An 18,617-nucleotide genomic window follows, 5' to 3' on the forward strand; every position below is an offset into this window, starting at 1 on the left:
GGTGGCTCATACCCGTAATCCCAGCACTTTAGGAGGCTTGAGCTCAGGAGTTTGAGACCAGCCTGGTCAGCATGATATGATATCCATCTCTAAATAAACAAACAAATAAATAAATAAATTAGTTGTCACCAAACTGAAGGTAATTAAGATTTTCTCCTATGTTATCTTCTAGAAGCTTTACTAGATTTAGTTATATCTGAGATCTATTTTGAGTTAGTTTGTGTAAGGTCTGTGTCTTGATCTCCCTGCCTCCCGGGGATATTCAGTTGTTCCAGCATTGTTGAAGAGATTTTCCTTTCTTTGCTAATTTGCTTTTGCTCTTATGTCAAAAAGCAGCTTACTGTATTTGTGTAGATGTACCTTTGAGCTCTCTATTCTGTTATATTGATTTGTTTGTGTATTTTCTCATCAATACCATGCTGTCTTGATTACTATAGCTTTATAGTAAGTCTTGAAGTTGGGTAGTGTTAGTCTTTTTTTTTTTTTTAATGTTGTTTTAGCTATTCAGGTCTTTTGCCTTTCCATATAAGCTTTAGAATCAGTTTGTTGATATCCACAAAATAACTTTATGGGATTTTAATAGGGATTTTGTTGAATCTGTTGAGAAATTGGAAAGAGCTGACATTTTGACAATGTTGAGTCTATCCATGAACATAGAATATCTCCTCATTTACTTAGATCTTTGATTCCTTTCAGCAGACTAGTTTTGTCGTTTTCCTCATATATATCTTTTGTATATTTTGTTAGGTTTCTAAGTATTTCTCTTTTCTAGTGCTAATATAAATAGTGTTGTGTTTTTAATTTCCAATTTTAACTGTTCATTGCTTTCACAGGAGGGCAATTGGCTTTTGTTTATTAACCTTGTATACTGTAAACTTGCTATAATTACTTACAAGTTTCAGGAGGTTTTTTGTTTGTTTGTTTCTTGTTGATTCTTTTGTATTTTCTACATAGACGATCATGTCCTCTGTGAAGAAAGACAGTTTTATTTCTTCCTTCCCAATATGTATGCCTTTTACTTCCTTTTCTTGTCTCATGGCATTGGCTACGACTTCCAGTATGATACTGAATAGGAGCGGTGAGAAAGGACATCCTTACTTTGCTCCTGATCTTAGCAGGGTAGGCTTGAGTTCTCACTGTTAAGTGTAAGGTTCCCCTATAATTCTAGTTCGCTAATTAAAAAAAAAATCATGAATGGGTATTAGATTTTGTCAAGTGCTTTGTCAGCATCTATTGGTGTGATCATATGGTTTTCTTTCTTCAGCTTGTTGACGTGGTGGTTCATGTCCATTGATTATTTATTTATTTATTTTTAGAAATGGAGTCTCACTCTGTCACCCAGTCTGGAGTGCAATGGTGCGATCTCAGCTCACTGCAACCTCTGCCTCCTGGGTTCAAGTGATTCTCCTGTCTCAGCCTCCTGAGTAACTGGGATTACAGGCACTTGACATCATGCCTGGTTAATTTTTTGTATTTTTAGTAGAGACAGGTTTTCACCATGTTGGCCAGGCTGGTCTAGAACTCCTGACCTCAGGTGATCCACCTGCCTCGGCCTCCTAAAGTGTTGAGATGACAGGTGTGAGCCACCGCACCCAGCCTCATAATATTATTTTATTTGTAATGTCTGTAGCATCTGTAGTGATGTCCCTTCCTTCATTTCTGAAATTAGAGAGGCTTTGGCTGCGCTGGTTTTCTCTAGTATTTTCCTATCTTCAATTCCGTTTATTTCTGTCTGAAGTTTCATTCTTACTTTCCTCTTTGTTGCTTTGGACTGAATTTCCTCTTCTTGCTGTAGTTTCCCAAGATGGAAGCTTAGGTTGCTGATTTGGGATCTTTCCCTGACACATGCATTCAGTGCTACGGATTTCCCTCTAAACAGTGCTTTGGCTGCGTCCTGCACATTATGACACGTTCTGTTTTCATTTTCATTTCATTCAAAACGCTTCTCAGTTTCTCTTGAGCCTTCTTTTTTGACCCATGTGTTATTTAGAAGTGTGTTATTTAATCTCCCACTATTTTGGATTTCCTATCTATCTGTTACTGACTTCTAGTCTAATTCCATTCTGGTGTGAGAGCATGCGATGTGTGATTTGTGTTCTTTTACGTTTGTTCAGGGATATTTTATGGCCCAGAATGTTTTCTGTCTTGGTAGGTGTTTCATGTGAGCTCGAGAAGAATGTGCAGTCTGCTCCTGCTTGATGAAGGGGTCTGTAAATATCAATTAGATCCTGTTAACTGATGGTGCTGTTCGGTTCATCTATGTTCTTACTGATCCTCTTTTTTATTTTTCTATGTGTAATTTTTCAAACTAGATTACTGATTTTCTGCCTACTGGATCTGTCGATAACTAGCAGAGGGGTGTTAAAGTCTTAAACTATAATAGTGTATTCGTCTTTTTCTCCTTCTAGTTTGATCAGATTTTGCCTTATGACCCATTTTTAAATTTAACAGACCCATAGTGAACATCATCCAGTCTCCATGGATGTGTATCTACAGCACTGTGTTATAAGGCCCTCTTGTATTCCATTCTGTAACTTAATTAACTAATCACCAACTATTGCATATTTCAAACCTTCATGGCTATAGGCAGCTCTGTGATAAACAGCCTGCTAGCCACATCTTATATATATTTTTAAGTTGCTTCTGTAGAGGAAATACTAGGGGGGAAAAAACCATTAAAAGAGCATGTACTCTTTTTTTTTTCTTTTTGAGATAGAGTCTCACTCTGTTGCCCAGGCTGGAGTGCAGTGGCACGACCTTACTCCACGCAACTCCTGCCTCCCGGGTTCAAGCGATTCTCCTGCCTCAGTCTCCTGAGTAGTTGGGATCACAGGGGCATGTCACCATGCCTGGATTATTTTTGTATTTTTAGTAGAGACAGGTTTCATCATGTTGGCCGGGCCGGTCTTGAACTCCTGACTTTAGGAGATCCACCCACCTCGGCCTCCCAAAGTGCTGGGAATATAGGCGTGAGCCACCATGCCCAGCCAGCATGCACATTTTTAAGATAAAAGTTTGCTTTCGCCAACCTAAGCCTGCAAGTGCTGGTCTCCACCCAAAGCGGGTTCTGATTCAGAAGCTCAAGGCTGGCCTGGGTATCTGGAGTTACCGTGAACATCCAAGGCTGGGCGCCATAGCCAGAGGCGTGGACTGACCATTCTGGTTGGAAGGCCAGGAATGGGCCAAAGGAATTTCCCATCCTCCACCTCCTTCCCTAGATCCACAGGGTAGAGCGGACACTTGGCTTGGACCTCCCTTGGGGGTACTCCCTTTAGGTACAAGCCCCTTCTGGAACTCCATAGATTCATTCCCTGCCCCGAACTCTGGGCATTCACATGCTTCTCTCTCTAATGCCAAGAAAACGTTATTCAGTGACGTGTGTGAAAGCGTGGTAAAGAAGACTGCACTCCGGGCCACTGCTCTGGGTACAGGGACCACTGCAACGGGGTCTTGTGGTAGAGCTTGGCTTGCCTCTGAATATGAGATGAGAACGTGGGAATTCCCACCCAAGGGACAGTGGATGGAAAATGACCAAGAGGAAACATCAGGAGTTGGGGGTTCTGGCTAAACTGACCGAACAGGATTCTTGCTGAAGACAGGCCAGGGTGACCAGACGTTCCCCAGGGGATGGCAGGGTTGAGGAGCCTGATCAGATACCGAGGATGATCAGATATCGAAGGTGATCAGATGTTGATCATGGTGGGTGATCGGTTCTGGCTGAATTGATTTGGCAGGATTATTTTACAAGGAAGTGCAGATGGGCCTACAAGGTTCTGGAACATGACTAAAGTTTGGCCAAGTTGAGAATTGTTGTTACCACACATTTGTGGTTAGGAGCCAAACGCACAGTCAAGAGTGTGGCCGAGGGGTCCCCGGGGGTTGTGAACGCTGTGCTGTCGATGCCCCAGCTGGGAGCAGGAGCCCTGCTTCCCACGACGGCCAGGACCGAGTTAACGTTATTTAGAGAGAATTATTTGGAAACTTGCAGTCAACAGAGACATGGAACAGACCTTTACCTAAACAGCGGAGGAAGCTAAACACAGGCCAGGACGCTGTGTCGGGGGCGCTGGGCTCCCAGCAGATGGGAACCCTAGATCCTGGGCTGGGACAGAAGAGATGAAACCGTGATGCCAGCACCCGGGGTCTGCCCGAGGGTTAGGGCACTTCCTTTCCTTAAGTAACATTGACCTAACGTTTAAATCAGCAGTGGAGAGAGGTTTTTCCATGGCCAGGGCTGTCTGCCTAGAACTACTTCTAAAGGAGAACGGAGATGGGGCAAGCCGGTCTTCCCCCCGATAGTGTCATGTTGAAAACCAGGAAAAGTCAGAAAACGTATTAGTATGCACTGGAACAAGTGTTCTACTTTCGCTGGGGTCCTTTTATTGTAAACGTTCTGTTTTCCTGTTTTCTTCACTCATCATTCCCGTCTGCTCCTTGTCAGTTCACATATGTGCATTCTCTGCAGACCTGCTGTTGGTGCATATGTGCCTCTGCGTGCTTTGCTCTTTGACATTATGGGAGGGCGGATGTCAACACGTGTCCTGGCTCTGACACCCCGCTTCCATCCCTAAGAAGGTTTAAAGATTTTCAAAATAGAGAGTTATAAACAACCTAAAGATCAGCAATGTTGGAAGTGCTAATAACTCAGTCTGCCTCCTTCATGACCGGATGTGATCCCGGCACGTTCATGTTCTCCCAGGTCAGTGTCGCGATGCTTTTATTTAAAAGTCACAAAAATTCTTTCTTTTTTTCTTTAGCCTCAGGCAGACATTGTCGGAGTGGGAGGAGCGAGCCGGAGGCCCCGTGTGCCGTGGGGTCCTCGCCGCACCCCCACCTCGCTGCGCTTCTGACTGCCTCCCCAGCCTTGGCAGCACCTGGGCTCAGGTCTGAGGTGCAGCTTTGAGGGGCTGTGGGTCCCCGCCCTTTCCGCCGTCCCCCTCAGGCGGCCTCGGCTCTGCAAACTGGCTGAACCTGTTTGCTTCGGCGGGTTTCTCTGCACGGGTGAGGGCAGGGAGGTGTTTACCTGTCGGGCCCTCAGGCTGCAGTTCCATGATATATTAGCAATGGAAGCCAATAAAAAGGATTAAAAAAGCCAGAAAGGCGGCGAGACTGGCTGAGATCCGGGCACAGGCTGCTTCATTTGCATCACTCCTGGGGGATTCTGGGACATGTGTGAACCTTCTAGCAGCACTGGGGGAGCGGCTGCGTGAGACTTGGAACCAGCAGAAACTACGACAGCAGCTGCTGACCGTGGGAGCCCCTTATTCTGCCAAGCACTTCACAAGCTTCGTGATCACTGAGTCTTCCCAGCAGCACTAGAGGCTGAGCGTGTTACTGTGCTGCCCATTTTACAGATGGATTAACTTTTCAGAGACTCAGTCCCCTGCATCCCTCCAGGCAACATTGGGACTTGTACCAGACGTGGTGAGGTGACGGCCAGGAAGGAAGACCCCACCTCGTGTGTTGTCACCCCACATAAGCATCTGTCACCCCCTCAGTAGTGAGCCCTTTAGGGAAGGGTTGCAAGCTTGGGATCCTGGGGGTTTAGGAATTAAGTGGAAAATGTGGAGCTCTTGCGAATTGTGGCAGATTGGAGAGGGTCATGCTCCTTCCAAAGTGGGGTTGAGCTGAATTCCTGCTTTGGGAGTACAAGGTCCCTGTGTTGCCAGACTTTCCTTTTTATCTTCTTTTTTCAAAGTAAAGCCAACAATTTGGATTTCGTGAATTTTCTCAATTTTTAAGTGTTGGGAGATGATTTTGAAAATAGCATCAGTATCGGCACATGAAGAAATGTGAAACCCGAAGAGATCTGGAAGCATTTAAGTAAATTGAAACAGTAACCAAATACCTTTCCTTCCAAAGGCTTCTTCCCAGTGGTTTCACTGGTGAGTTCTTTCAAACATCGTCAGCAAACTCTTTGTTCCTCTCAAATTGCTAGACAAAATAGAAAACCAGAGGAAGCTGCTACATCATTGTGTGTGCTGTACTGTGATCAGGTGGAGATTATCCAGAGTTCAAGGATGGTTCAACCTCAGAATACTCTATCCACGCAAATCACCGTACTAGTAGATTGTAGAGAAAGAGTGAATGACACGCCACATGGGTGTTGGAAAAAGTTTTGATAAAGCTCAACAACTACTGCATGAATTCTTAGCAAGTTAAGAACAGGGTCACTTCTTAACTCGGTAAAGGTCATACATACCCAGCACAGAGCAAACGTTCTCATGGAGACTCTTTGGCTACATGCTCTTTAAGGGAGGGGCTACGGTGAGGCTCTCATGGCTCTCATGATTTAAATGTGCTTTGGGAGGTCCTGGCAATGCTATAAAGAAAGAAAAATAAAAGGAGTCAGAATTGGAAGGGAAGAGAGAAGACAAATTTGATCATCTCTATGGAAATATCAGCATAGAATACACAGAACAGCTCTTCAATTCTTATGCGTGTTCAGCAGGGTTGGTGCAAGCTTACAGAAATCAGCATTAAGAAGCTCGAGGGATCCACACAAAAAATACACATTTTTTCTTTGTCAATTAAAAAAAAATTAAAAGATATAGATTCCTTCCCATCACAATGAAGATATTAATTCTGTCTCAACAGAAAGAAAAAGAAAAAAGCAAAAGGAAACCCCGGGGGCTGGGTGGGTGCAGGGAATGAGAGAAGAGATTCAGGCAAGAAGTATGGGGAGAATAGAATTGAAACGATTCCATTCACAAGGGCAGCAGCCGCTGAAAAGGGGAATGTGCATGACACAGATTACGTGAGACTCTGGGGAGAAAGTTTTAAACCTCTAGAAAGATCTAAAACGCGATCTGAATAGGGGGAGGCGACCTGTGTTCTTGGACGGGATGACTCAACGTGATGATGTCATTTCTCCCTCACATTAATCTCTACCTTCAAAGAAACCCCGCTTGAAACTGCAGCTGGAATATTGTGAGGCAGTAAACACATTCAGAAATATGAATGGGCAGGGTGCAGTGGCTCATGCCTGTAGTCCCAGCACTTTGGGAGGCCGAGGCGGGAGGATTGCTTGAACCTAGGAGTCTGAGACCAGCCTGGGCAACACAGCGAGACCCCATCTCTGTAAAAAAAAAAAAAAAAAGTAGGTGGGGATGGTGGCACGTGCCTGTAGGCCCAGCTGCTCAGGAGGCTGAGGCAGGAGGATCACTTGAGCCCAGGAGTTTGAGGCTGCAGTGAGCTATGATCCTGCCACTGCACTCAAGCCTGGGTAACAGAATGAGACCCTGTCCCTAAAAAACAACAACAAACAAAATAAAACAACAAAAAGAAAAAGGGAAGGAAAGAATAAAGTTTGCAAACAGCTAAGTCATCTTTGAAACAGAAGGACAAAGAAGACGGAGCTTCCCCTACCCAGAGCTGCGGCTCAGCAGGAAGCCCTGGTCATACAGGAGCCAGGTGCCCTGAAGGAAGGGATGGCGGAACAGTGGCGCGGGACGGAGAGCTGAGAGGTGCTGCACGCACACGTGGGTGCTCAACATGTAATAGATGCAAGAGGCGGTTTAGGGTAGTGGTTAAGACAAGGACTCTGGAGCCAGATCACCTGGTTTTGAATCCTGGCGCCACCATTCCTTAGCTGTGCGACCTTGGGCAGGTTCCTTAACTTCTCTGTGCTCTTTCGTCCTGCTCCCATGTGTACGTGAGGATGGGGGAGTGATGATCATACATACCACAAGGTTGTTGTGAGAATTAAATGAGCAGCTATGCTTAAAACACTATTCATTTCTCGGGCTGCCATAACAGAATGGCAGACTCAGCCTCAACAGCAGTGATCTAGAGTCTCATGCTTCTAGAGGCCAGACGTCAAGGTGTGGGCAGGGCTGGTTTCCCTGAGGGCTGCATGTGGGGATCTGACCCGACCTCTCCTTGGCTTGTAGGGGCCATATCAGCTTCCCCCTGCACCTGCGTCTGACTCTTCACTGTGCGTGGACACTGTGCTCCCCTTGTGTGCGTCCAAGTCTCCTCCTTCCATAAGGATACCGATCATACTGAATTAGGGCCCACCCCACTCCCATGTGACCTCCCTTGTTTTTTGAGCCAGGGTCTTGCTGCCAGTCCTGTGCCGTTCTGTGATGGCAGCCCAGGCAGACATGTTGGAGAGTATTTCATTACTTGGTTGTGGCAAAATCCTTTCTCTTTTTTTCTTTTTTCATTTTCTTTTTTGAAAAAATTGAGACAGAGTCTTGCTCGGTTGCCAGGCGCCAGGCTGGAGTGCAGTGGTGTGATCTCAGCTCACTGCAACCTCTGCCTCCCGTGTTCAAGCAATTCTTCTGCCTCAGTCTCCCAAATAGCTGGGACTACAGGCGCACGCCACCACGCCCAGCTAATTTTTGTATTTTTAAGTAGAGATAGGGTTTCACCATGTTGGCCAGGATGGTCTCAATCTCTTGACCTTGTGATCCGCCCGCCTTGGCCTCCCAAAGTGCTGGGATTACAGGCATGAGCCACCGCGCCTAACCAGGGAATCCTTTCTTAAATAAAACCCACAAAGCACAAACCATAAATCAAAAAAAGAGATTACATCAGAGGAAAGATGTCTGCTTAATGAAGGACATCATGGAGAAGTTAACAGGTGACTGTGTAAGAGGATAGTTGCACTATCTGAACTCAACAAGCAACTGGTATCTAAAACATTTGAAAAATTTCTGCAAATCAGCAGGAAAGAAGGTACCAACCCCGCTATCAAGATGGGCACAGGATATGCACAGGAAGCAGAGGAAGCACAACAGAGAAGAAGCCCTTGAAGAGCAGCTCTGCGCTTAGGGATCAGGGGAACGGAAACACACACGAACAGCAGTTCCCAGCCGCAGCCCCACGTGGCAGGCAGCGTGGTCACATGGGCAGATCAGATCTAGGGTATGTGGACTCCATGAAGAAAATGAAGAAACAGCATGAAATCTGCAGCATGATACCGTTTTTTGGTTAAATGCACGCAGCTTAAGATTCTGTGTTTTAAGAGAAAACATACAAACGAAAGGGGAGACCTCGGATATCTTTTTATTTTATTTTCTTTTTTTTTTTTTTGAGACGGAGTTTTGCTCTGTCACCTAGGCTGGAGTGCAGTGGCACGATCTCAGCTCACTGCAGCCTCCACCTCCCGGGTTCAAGCAATTCTCCTGCTGCCTCAGCTTCCCGAGCAGCTGGGATTACAGGCACCCAGCACCACACTCGGCTAATTTTTGTATTATTAGCAGATACGGGGTTTCACCATGTTGGCTAGGATGGTCTCCATCTCTTGACCTCATGATCTGCCCACCTCAGCTTCCCAAAGTGCTGGGATTACAGATGTGAGCCTGTGGACCAAGAGGGCTGTGGGAAGAGAGGAATAAATGTATAGATAAAACAAGAACAGATTATGGCGCGTCATGAACTGAGGGCTCCATATTTGCACCTGAGGTTTAAAGAAAAGATGCTGGAATAGGATGTCCCAGAAAACACAAGCGTTGCTGGATGCATGGTCTGTGATCCTGTCTGGAACAGTGGGGTTTGCTGCCCCATGGCCCCAGCAGGACCCAGCCCCAGTGTCAGTGGCCACCTGTGAACTGAGTGGGTGGCTGAGTGCAGGGATATGGGTCTACAGGCTGTGTTCCTGGACCTTGCCCTGCCTCCACCTCTCCTACCCTCATCCCCGCACTTACCACTGGAGGGGAGGAGCCTTCACTGGTCCTGGGTTGGGTGGGGACGGTAAGGGGTCCCAGGAGGAGGATGGGGGCAAGTGGGTGGGGCCTTTGCTTCCCTGGGGCTCTCCCATCTTGGGGAAAGTGAACACAGCTCAAGAGCCTATGTTTTAAGAGGAAAATGGGGGCATCTGTGCGGTGGGCGGGGAAGGGCGTCTAGGCTTTCCCATACAGCCCTTTGCCCAGAGGGAGGCTTCGAGTTCCAGCTGGGTGAGCACTGCATGGGGCCCAGGAGGGGTTTGCTTTCCATCAGACCTGCCACGCCCTGGGCTCTGCTCTGGGAGGGGCCTGGTGCCCGCTGCTACCCCTCGAGTTCACAGGCCCAGGCTCTGTCTCCTGCTAGGATGGAGGAAGCAGATGGAAGGCTGGGGCCAGGAGAGCATCTGGAACAGACCAGGGTGACAGTTGGTGACAAGGACTCATCACCCAGTGTGACTGTTCTTACCTACAGGGCTGGGTGGGACTTGACCAGCTGGCCTGATACTAGTATGATCTCAGCAAGTGACTGACCAACAGGTTGCAGTCAACACATTTATCTGCATGCCAAAAATTAGCTTGCTTTTAAAATGGCACTTGGCTAGTTGGGGGTGGTGGTGTGGGCCAGTGGTGTGGGCTGGTGGTCCCTGCTACTTGGGAGGCTGAGGTGGGAGGATTGCTTGAGTCCAGGAGGTCGAGGCTGCAGGGGGCCGTGATGGTGCCACTGCACTCCAGCCTGGGTAACAGAGCCAGACTCTGTCTCAAAAAAAAAAAAAAAAAAAAAAAGGCGCTTGGGTAGTGGGGTTTAGATTTTAAAATAAACAAGAAAACCCCAAATTTTCCTTGTTTAAATTACCTGCAATGAGCATTTGGCTGTTTTTATTGGATGGGGAATAAAAGGCCTGAGATGCTTCACCCCGTGCGCACTTTTATTTTTCCCTAAAAATACATGAGGTTGGAATTCATGGGTGGCTTTTGGCCTCAAGGGTCGGATCTTGTCCTGAATGTGCCTTTGAAAACATTGATGCCGTGGGAACGACTGGGAACCATACCTTAGAGCTGGGTGTGGAGGGAAAACACTGGGCTCTGAAGTTGTGGCCGTCAGCAGGGAGGGAGGCGGACGGACCCTCAGCCAAGGCGGCACGTGGCACTGGGGTCTGGTGGCCGCCGCAGCAGAACTGGGTACAGTGCGCTCCTAGGACCACAGCCTGCCGGCTGGCAGGACAGGTCTCCAGGAAGACCCTGGGCCACATCAGTTTCCCATCTGGTCCCCTGGTCCCCCAGATCAGTGAGGACAAAGCGAGCCGGGCATGCCTGGGGGGCCCAGGTGGTGGCCACGTTTGCCCAGAGGTGGAAACATGAGTCTGGGCAGGTGGAGGGGGAAGGAAGGCCCCCCCATCCGCAGTGGTCTGTGGTTGATGGAGAGCTGTGACCCCCCCAGGCCCTGAGAACCTGTCTGGAGAGACCTCGTTTTGCCAGTGAGAGCGGGGTGTCTGCCTCCAGCACAGGGGCTGGGACCCGTGACGAAGACCCACTGCTCCAGACAGGGCCTGTACCTGCAGCCAGTCGTGCCACGAGGGGCCGAGACCCACTCAGTGTGTTCTGCGTGTGCACCCGCGGGCAGGGCTGGGCTGGGGGTGGGGGCGGGTCTCGGCAGTGGGAGGGCACAGCCCCTGTCTGGGCCCAGCCTCAGCCTCAGCCATCTGCTTGCTCGCTTCTCTCTTTCCTTCCCTCCTTTCCGTCCCTCCCTCCCTCCCTCCCTCCTTCCTTCTTTCCTTCCTTCCTTTTTTCCTTCTCTTTCTTTCCTTTCTCTCTTTCTGCCTCTCTCTCTCTCTTTCTCTCCTTCTTTCTTTCTGTTTTTAGTTACAGGCTCTTGCTCTGTCTCCCAGGCTGGAGTGCAGTGGTACAATCTCGCCTTCCTGCAGCCTCAAACTCCTGGGCTCAAGTGATCCTCCTGCCTCAACCTCCTGAGTAGCTGGGACCACAGGCACATGCTCTCATGCCCAGCTAATTTTTTTCCTTTTTTTTTTTTTTGAGACAAACTCTTGCTCTCCACCTACCTCGGCCTCCCAAAGTGTTGCGATTACGGGTGTGAGCCACTGTGCCCAGCCAACTTTTTTTTTTCTTTTTTTTACTTTTTATAGAGTTGGGGTCTGGTTATATGTTGCCCAGGCTGGTCTCAAACTCCTGGGCTCAAGTGATCCTTTCACCTCCTTGTGGTGTCCGGGCTCCCAAAGTGCTTGCATGACAGGCATGAGCCACCCACCACGTCTAGCCCACATCAGCTTTCTAAGCCTCAGCCTCCTTGTCTGTGAAGTGGGGCAGTAACGGAGCCCATGGCGGTGAAGCTCAGAGGAGGGAGTGTTAATGGGGCGTTCTCGGATGGAAGGCATTGAATCCAGCCTTTTGTCAGAAGACCCGGGTCTTAGCTGTGTGCTACCATCTTGGAGCTGATGAGGCCGGTTGAATCCTGTCGTAGGTGCTACTGAGCATTTTGTGTGCAGACAGTCCTGAGTGGCCGAGGTTGGACAGATGGAGCCTGACCATGGACAAAGGCTTTCTGTGACTCTGCAGAGGTGCCCAGCCCTGCGTTGGCCTGTCCTGGTGTGGGGTGCACGGTCTGCAGGTGTCTGCTGTCTGGGCCTGGCTCCCCTCCCGTCTGCGGGCCCTGCACCTCCCATCCCCATGCTGACCTGAACCTCACAGTCTGGTTCCCTGGGTGGTGGATGAGTCCTTGGGTGTCCCCTGCCCACTTGGTGGCAGCCCTGCTTGTCCCTGCGGGGACCTCAGCACTGCACCCACTTGGCTCCACAGGCCTCCCTGTCCCCGGGCTGGGGAAGGTCTCTGCAGGCTGGGGAGGGGCTTCTGGAACATTCTCAGGTGAGCATTCCTGAGCAAGTCCCCACCTGCACTTGTCTTGGCTCGGGAGGCCCAGAGCTGCTGGAGGAGGAAGTGGCATTTCTGGGAGATGGTGGCGTTTTCCAGGCAGGCCTCGTCGTGGCTTTTCCACCCCCTGCGTGCCATGTGGATCGGTCGCCCCTCGTGCTGGGAGCTGGGCCCGTCTCTGCAGGTATTGGAGCGGATTCACAGAGCAGAAGCATCGGCTGAGTTACTCACGTCCAACTCTGTGTGTGTGATTTCAGGGGCTGAGCTTGGCGCGCTGTCTACTTGCCTTTTGAAGGCGAGTTTGGCTGTGAACGGGGCTGCTGGTTCTGATCCCGTACGCGTCCTCGGGCGTCGTGGGCTTGGCGTCTGTGCCACACTCAGAGAAGCACATTTTGCCTCTTTTGGCTGCTTTAAAAATGTTAAGAGCCTCACGTCTGCCCTTAAGAATATGTGTAGGGTTTTCTCCAATGATGAATGGCCTCATTTAAAAAATTACATAGATTTATAACTTAATTACAGAAAACTAGAAAATACAGTTCAGTAAAGTAATCAAAAAAAAAAAAAGAGAGAGAGAGAGAGAGAAAAGCACATTAAAATGACCCAACTTCATCCCCTCTCCACCCCACAGTTGCTGTTGGGCTTAGGGTGTGTAACCTGCAGGTTATTTATTTTGTGGTTGTGTTTTTAAATTGTACACCTTCATCAACACCCTATTTTCACAGTCAACACTGTCAACACCGTTATTCCTCATTATTGGTATCTACCCCATACAATGTTCTGCTGTTGAGAAGCGCTGTGATTTACTTAGTAAAGCCTCTATTGCTGTGCATTTGGGCTTTTGTCTAATGCACATAGTGCTTCGGTGAGTATTATGATGCACACGTCTCTTCATAGTCATCTAATTGTTTCCTTAAGTTCCCAAATGTGGAACTGATGGTCCCAAGGGTGGCCACTCGAACAGCTTTTGATATTTGTTGCAATGTCCTTAAAGAGGCAGTGCCATCTTTCCATCCATCCTTCCAGGCATCTATTTTCCATTCCTTTTTCCTTCCTTCTTCTCATCTGTCATCCACCCATCTATCATCTGTCAGTTCACCCAGCTGTCCATCCATTCATCTATCCATCCACCCACCCACCTGTTCGTCCACCCACCTGTCCATCCATCCACTCACCTGCCTGTTCATCTACCCATCCATCCATCCATCCATCCATCCATCCATCCATCGGTCTACTCACCCACCTGTCCATCCATCCATCCATCCATCCATCTATCCATCTATCCATTCATCCATCCATCCACTCACCCACCTGTTTATCCACCCACTTGTTCATCCACCCACCTGTCCATCCACCCACCCACTCATCTACTTACCCACCTGTCCATCCATGTGTCCATTCACTCATGCATTCATCCACCCACCCACCCATCCACCCATTCAACCATCCATATTGTGCTGAGGACCTTCTGAGTCAGACCTGGGCTGGACATTGCAGCCTTCAGTGAGCATGTGGTCTCCGTCTCAGAGCTCAGTCAGCTGTGGGAGGCGAAAGCTATCATCCGCAGAGTGAGGTGTTACAGGAGGGGAGGCACTGGGATCTGGAGTGGTGTGGGTGGGGGCTTTCAAAGGGTTGTGATTTCTGAGCCACAGGCCAGGTGAGACTGGGACCCAAGACGGGCCATTTCCTGGAGACCATCCTGACCCAGCACTGCTGGGCAGCCCTGGCCCAAATAGCAGGGGCTCCGTACTGGGTGCCTGCCCAAACAGGGCTGGGGTGTCCGTCCCAGACACTCGGGTTCTCAGCCCCCAGCTTAGAGACCAGTCCAGGGCACAGAGGGAGAGAGCGTGCCAGACAGATGGAGAGAGAGACAGAGAGAGGAAGGGAGAGAGACAGAGAGGGAGGGATGGATGAGAGGGAGGCATGTTCTCTGCGTGGAGGAAGGCTGTGCACCCAGGGGATCCAGACCGTCCAGGAGCGCTGATGACAGGGGCTGGAGTCTGGCTTCATGTCTTCCTGGCTTCCTGACCTTGACTGAAGTTATGTTGTGTCTTGTTTCCTTATCTGGAAAGTGGGCAGAACAGCACTTCTGACCTCATGGGGCCGGTGACGATGGAGCAAGGGACAGACCGGGGGCTCTGCCCTCAGCCCCTGCAGGAAGCTCTGGCTGGAATGTCTTCACGTTCTTGTTCCTCTCACCAGGCCTGAGTGCTGGGGGGCTTTCTATGTCCCCAGAACCCAGCACAGCCCCGATGCAGAACCTGTGTTTGTTGATGGAGTGTGGTGGGCAGGGGGGGGGGCAACCCACATGTGAGATGATTTAAAATCAGAGCCAGCTGCTTCACTTAACCTCTCAGAGTGGCTGCTGGATTAGAAGAGAAAACTGTTTTTCTTTTTACAGACAGAAGAGACCGGGGCCTTTTAATACCATTAAGTGCTGAGAGGAAGGCCTGGGGTTTTGTGTGGAAGGGGCAGACGGTGGAAAAGGAGGGTGAAGCCGTGTGGTGGGGGCGTGGGCAGAGTGACCGCAGCTCAGGGCCGTTGCCAGGAGACGCCTGTGTTCAGGCCTTTGTCGGCAATGAGGTGGCAACATAGGGGTATTAAAGTTTCTTCTGAAGGAAAATGGGGCCCCCAGACCTTTTTGGTAGATGAGGCTGGGCTCTCTGGGCTCTGCTGTTCAGAGCTGGGGACTGTGCTTCTCTGCAGGCTCACACATGGGGGGCTGAGGGACACCTGTGTGGCCAACAGACAGACACAGTGAGGCCATTTAAGAGACGCTCTGACTGGGGCAGTGGCTCACGCCTGGAATCCCAGCACTTTGGGAGGCCCAGGAGGGTGGATCACCTGAGGTCGGGAGTTCGAGACCACCCTGGCCAACATGGAAAAACCCTGTCTCTACTAAAAATACAAAAATTAGCAGGGCATGGTGGTGCATGCCTGTAATCCCAGCTACTTGGGGGTGGGGTGGGGCAGTAGGCTGTGGCAGGAGAATTTCTTGAACCCGGGAAGTGGAGGTTGTGGTGAGCTGAGATCACACCACTACACTCCAGCCTGGGAGACAGAGTGAGACTGTCTCAAAAAAACAAAAAACAAACAAACAAAAAAACCCCAGACACTCCAGGAGTGGGTGTCTGAACAGGGCCAGGCCCAGGCACCTGGGTGTGTGGAAAGCCGTTTTTCATTGATACCAAGGACTGAACAGCCCTGTCTGGAGACTGAAGCCTCCCAGGAAAGGTTTCAGCCAACCACTGCTTTTGCTCAGGCTCCAGAGAAGCCCATGAGTGGAATGTGAGGCTCAGATTATTGGGGTGCAGCCACATTCACCTTCCCCCTCTTCACGGGGAGTCCGTTACATCCATCATGACCCAGCTTGTGATGGCAGGAGCTGGAAGCACTGGAAACGTCCATCTGGGCAGGAACAGGTAAAGGGACAAGGGTGTTCATATAGAGAGTGCCAGGTGGGGCAGGTGCAGCGGCTCACGCCTGTAATCACAGCACTTTGGGAGGCCAAGGTGGGAGGATCGCTGGAGGCCAGGAGTTGGAGACCAGCCTGGGTAATGTAGTGAGACCCAACTATTAAAAAAAAAGAAAAAAATAGGCAAGTGTGGCGGCAGGTACCTGTAGTCCCAGCTACTCGGGAGGCTCAGGCGAGAGGGTACCTTAAGCCAGGAGTTCAAGGCTACAGTGAACTGTGATCCCGCCCCTGCACTCCAGCCTGGGCAGCAAAATGAGACCCTATATCTGAAGAAAAAAGAAAAAGGAATACTAGGCAGCCGTGAAGGACGAAAGGAGCAGGCCAGGCACGGTGGCTCATTCCTGTAATCCCAGCAGGCGGATCACGACGTCAGGAGTTCGAGACCAGCCTGACCAACATGGTGAAACCCCATCTCTACTAAAAATATAAAAATTAGCCAGGTATGGTGGTGGGCGCCTGTAGTCCCAACTGCTCAGGAGGCTGAGGCAGGAGAATCACTTAAACCTGGGAGGCAGAGGTTGTAGGGAGCCGAGATAGCGCCACTGCACTCCAGTCTGGGTGAAAGGCGGGGCCTCCATCTTAAAAATAAAAAAAGAGGAGTTAAGAAGCTTACCAGATTTGTGTTTTTATCCAGGTGCATTTCAGAAAGTATGTGTGAAGAGAGAGAACAGAATTGCAAAGGGTGTCTATGTCAGTGACACACAGCGATACAGACGTCACTAGAAATGCACCCTTTTCACAGATGCACACGTGTGTGATCATGGATGCCCACAATGTGTGAAGTGGCAACACAGAGCCAGCGTGGTGGAGGCGGCCTTTGCCCGCCACACCCGGGCCCGGAGAAGGCTGGAGCCGCAGCAGAGATGCCGGTCAGCTTTCCAGGAGAGAGCGGCCAAGGCAGCGTAGTCCCAAGCTGGGTGGCGAGGGGTACACAGTGTCCGTTTGATTACTTATGGCATTTACTGGAATATTTTACCATTACAAGTTGAAATTTTTTTAAAAAGAGGGAGGAGTTATGAAATGATTTCTTGAAGATCTGTTCATTCTGAGAACCCGGACTTTGTGGTTTTGAAGAAATGCAGCTGGAACGCAGTGCCAGGACAGCTCCTGCAGATGTGCAGCAGGGAGGCCGTGGCCAGAAAACGTTCCCATTGCGGCCAGGTGCCCGGGGCTGGGGCTGGGGCAGCATGGCCAGGCCCCCAGCACCCGGATGCAAGGACAATGGAGGGTCCCAGCCCTGGCACCAACTGACCCCTCCCTAGGTGGGAGGACAGTGGAGGCCCCCCAGGTCTCCCCTAGTCCTGCCACCATTGACCCCTCTCCAGGTGGGAAGACAGTGGTGGCCCCAGCCCTGGCACCAGCTGACCACTCCCCAGGTGAGAGGACAGTGGAGGCCCCCAGACTTTCCCCCAGCCCTGCCATTCGCTGACCCCTCCTATAGTTCTGCCCCCCTCTCGGAGGAAACAGGAAACTGGGTTGACAGTGAAGTTGGGAACAAGGACTCAAAAAAGAAGCATTTCTTAAATAGAGAGAAAACAGCCACTATTTTAAGAATGACTTATTTCTGGACCCTGGCATCAGGAGGGTCAGGGTTGTCTGGACCTTTGATTTCAGGTTTGTTTCCTGGGTAGCTCAGCTCCCACTCCCGGGAGTCAGGGAGCACCTGTGCGTGGCAAAGGTTTCCAAGAATGTCCATTTTAAGTCATCAGGGCAGGCAGGAGGCCGTCCTGGGAGAGTCTCAGTGGGTGCAATCCCCGCCTGGGTCTCTGGTTTCTCTGCATCATGTTGGGGGTGCTGAGGGCCCACGGAGGGGCCTGGTCTCCAAAGGTAGTTATTGCATCTGTTGGTAAGAGTGTGACGCCAGCACCGTGTTCTGGGGCAGGTGCTCCTCGACTCCTGGCTGACAGGTGCTTCCCCACTTCTCCCGGGTGCCTCTGCCAGCTCCCCCATGCCCCTTGGGTCCCGTTTGCATGGTCCACTTGGCGTCCAGGCTGCTCGGTTGGCACAGCCTCGGCTTGGCCCCACCTGCTTCGAGTTTGCGTGTCACAAAGCGGCTGTGTTTTCCACAGAGGCTCCGAACGCACATCTCACTTCTGTGTCGAGGGCCCCAGGATTCCCCTTCAACTGAAAGTGTTCTCCCTGGAAGGAAAAAAAATGCAGAAAACACGTCATCATGATTTTTGGTTGTATTCTAGTAGAACTGTATTTACGGATGGGAGAAATGTTCACAATTTAGTGTTACTTTTGTTTTTGTAAATGGAGTTCAAAATGCATGTACAGTGTGACCCATTTCTGTAAAAACCAGAACAGCAAGCTGTGTGTGCACCACTGCGGCGGGGCTGGGGCTCAGAGCGCCGTCTCTCTTCTTCAGGCTCTGATGATTTTCTCGTTTCCCCTGATGACTATAAAGCAATTTAAATGGGACTGTGAAGTGAGGGGAGGAGGGTTTTAAATGGTCCCGTGCCGCCTGCAGCCCTCATCTGGCGTGTTTTATTTTTCAGTGACATATTCGATGCCATGTTTCCTGTTACTCACATTGCTGGGGAGACGGTTATACAGCAAGGTACGTTCTGCCTGCTTCTCTGAGCCAA

At 50.0% G+C, this 18,617-nt stretch overlaps 1 protein-coding gene across 2 annotated transcripts in view; it reads left to right on the forward strand.

Annotated features, from left to right (window-relative positions):
* PRKAR1B (protein kinase cAMP-dependent type I regulatory subunit beta) overlaps nt 1-18,617 on the forward strand; it is a 160,043-nt gene that overhangs the window by 88,449 nt on the left and 52,977 nt on the right. For both annotated transcript variants that reach the window (XM_021676288.2, XM_012451554.3), the window contains exon 5: nt 18,528-18,589. In XM_021676288.2, coding sequence (XP_021531963.1) covers nt 18,528-18,589 — 62 coding nt within the window. The remainder of the gene's footprint in view (nt 1-18,527; nt 18,590-18,617) is intronic.

The sequence above is a fragment of the Aotus nancymaae genome, unplaced genomic scaffold (genome assembly GCF_030222135.1).
Source record: "Aotus nancymaae isolate 86718 unplaced genomic scaffold, 86718_ANA_hifiasm-v0.15.2.pri h1tg000015l_1, whole genome shotgun sequence".
Classification (NCBI taxonomy): Eukaryota; Metazoa; Chordata; class Mammalia; order Primates; family Aotidae; genus Aotus; species Aotus nancymaae.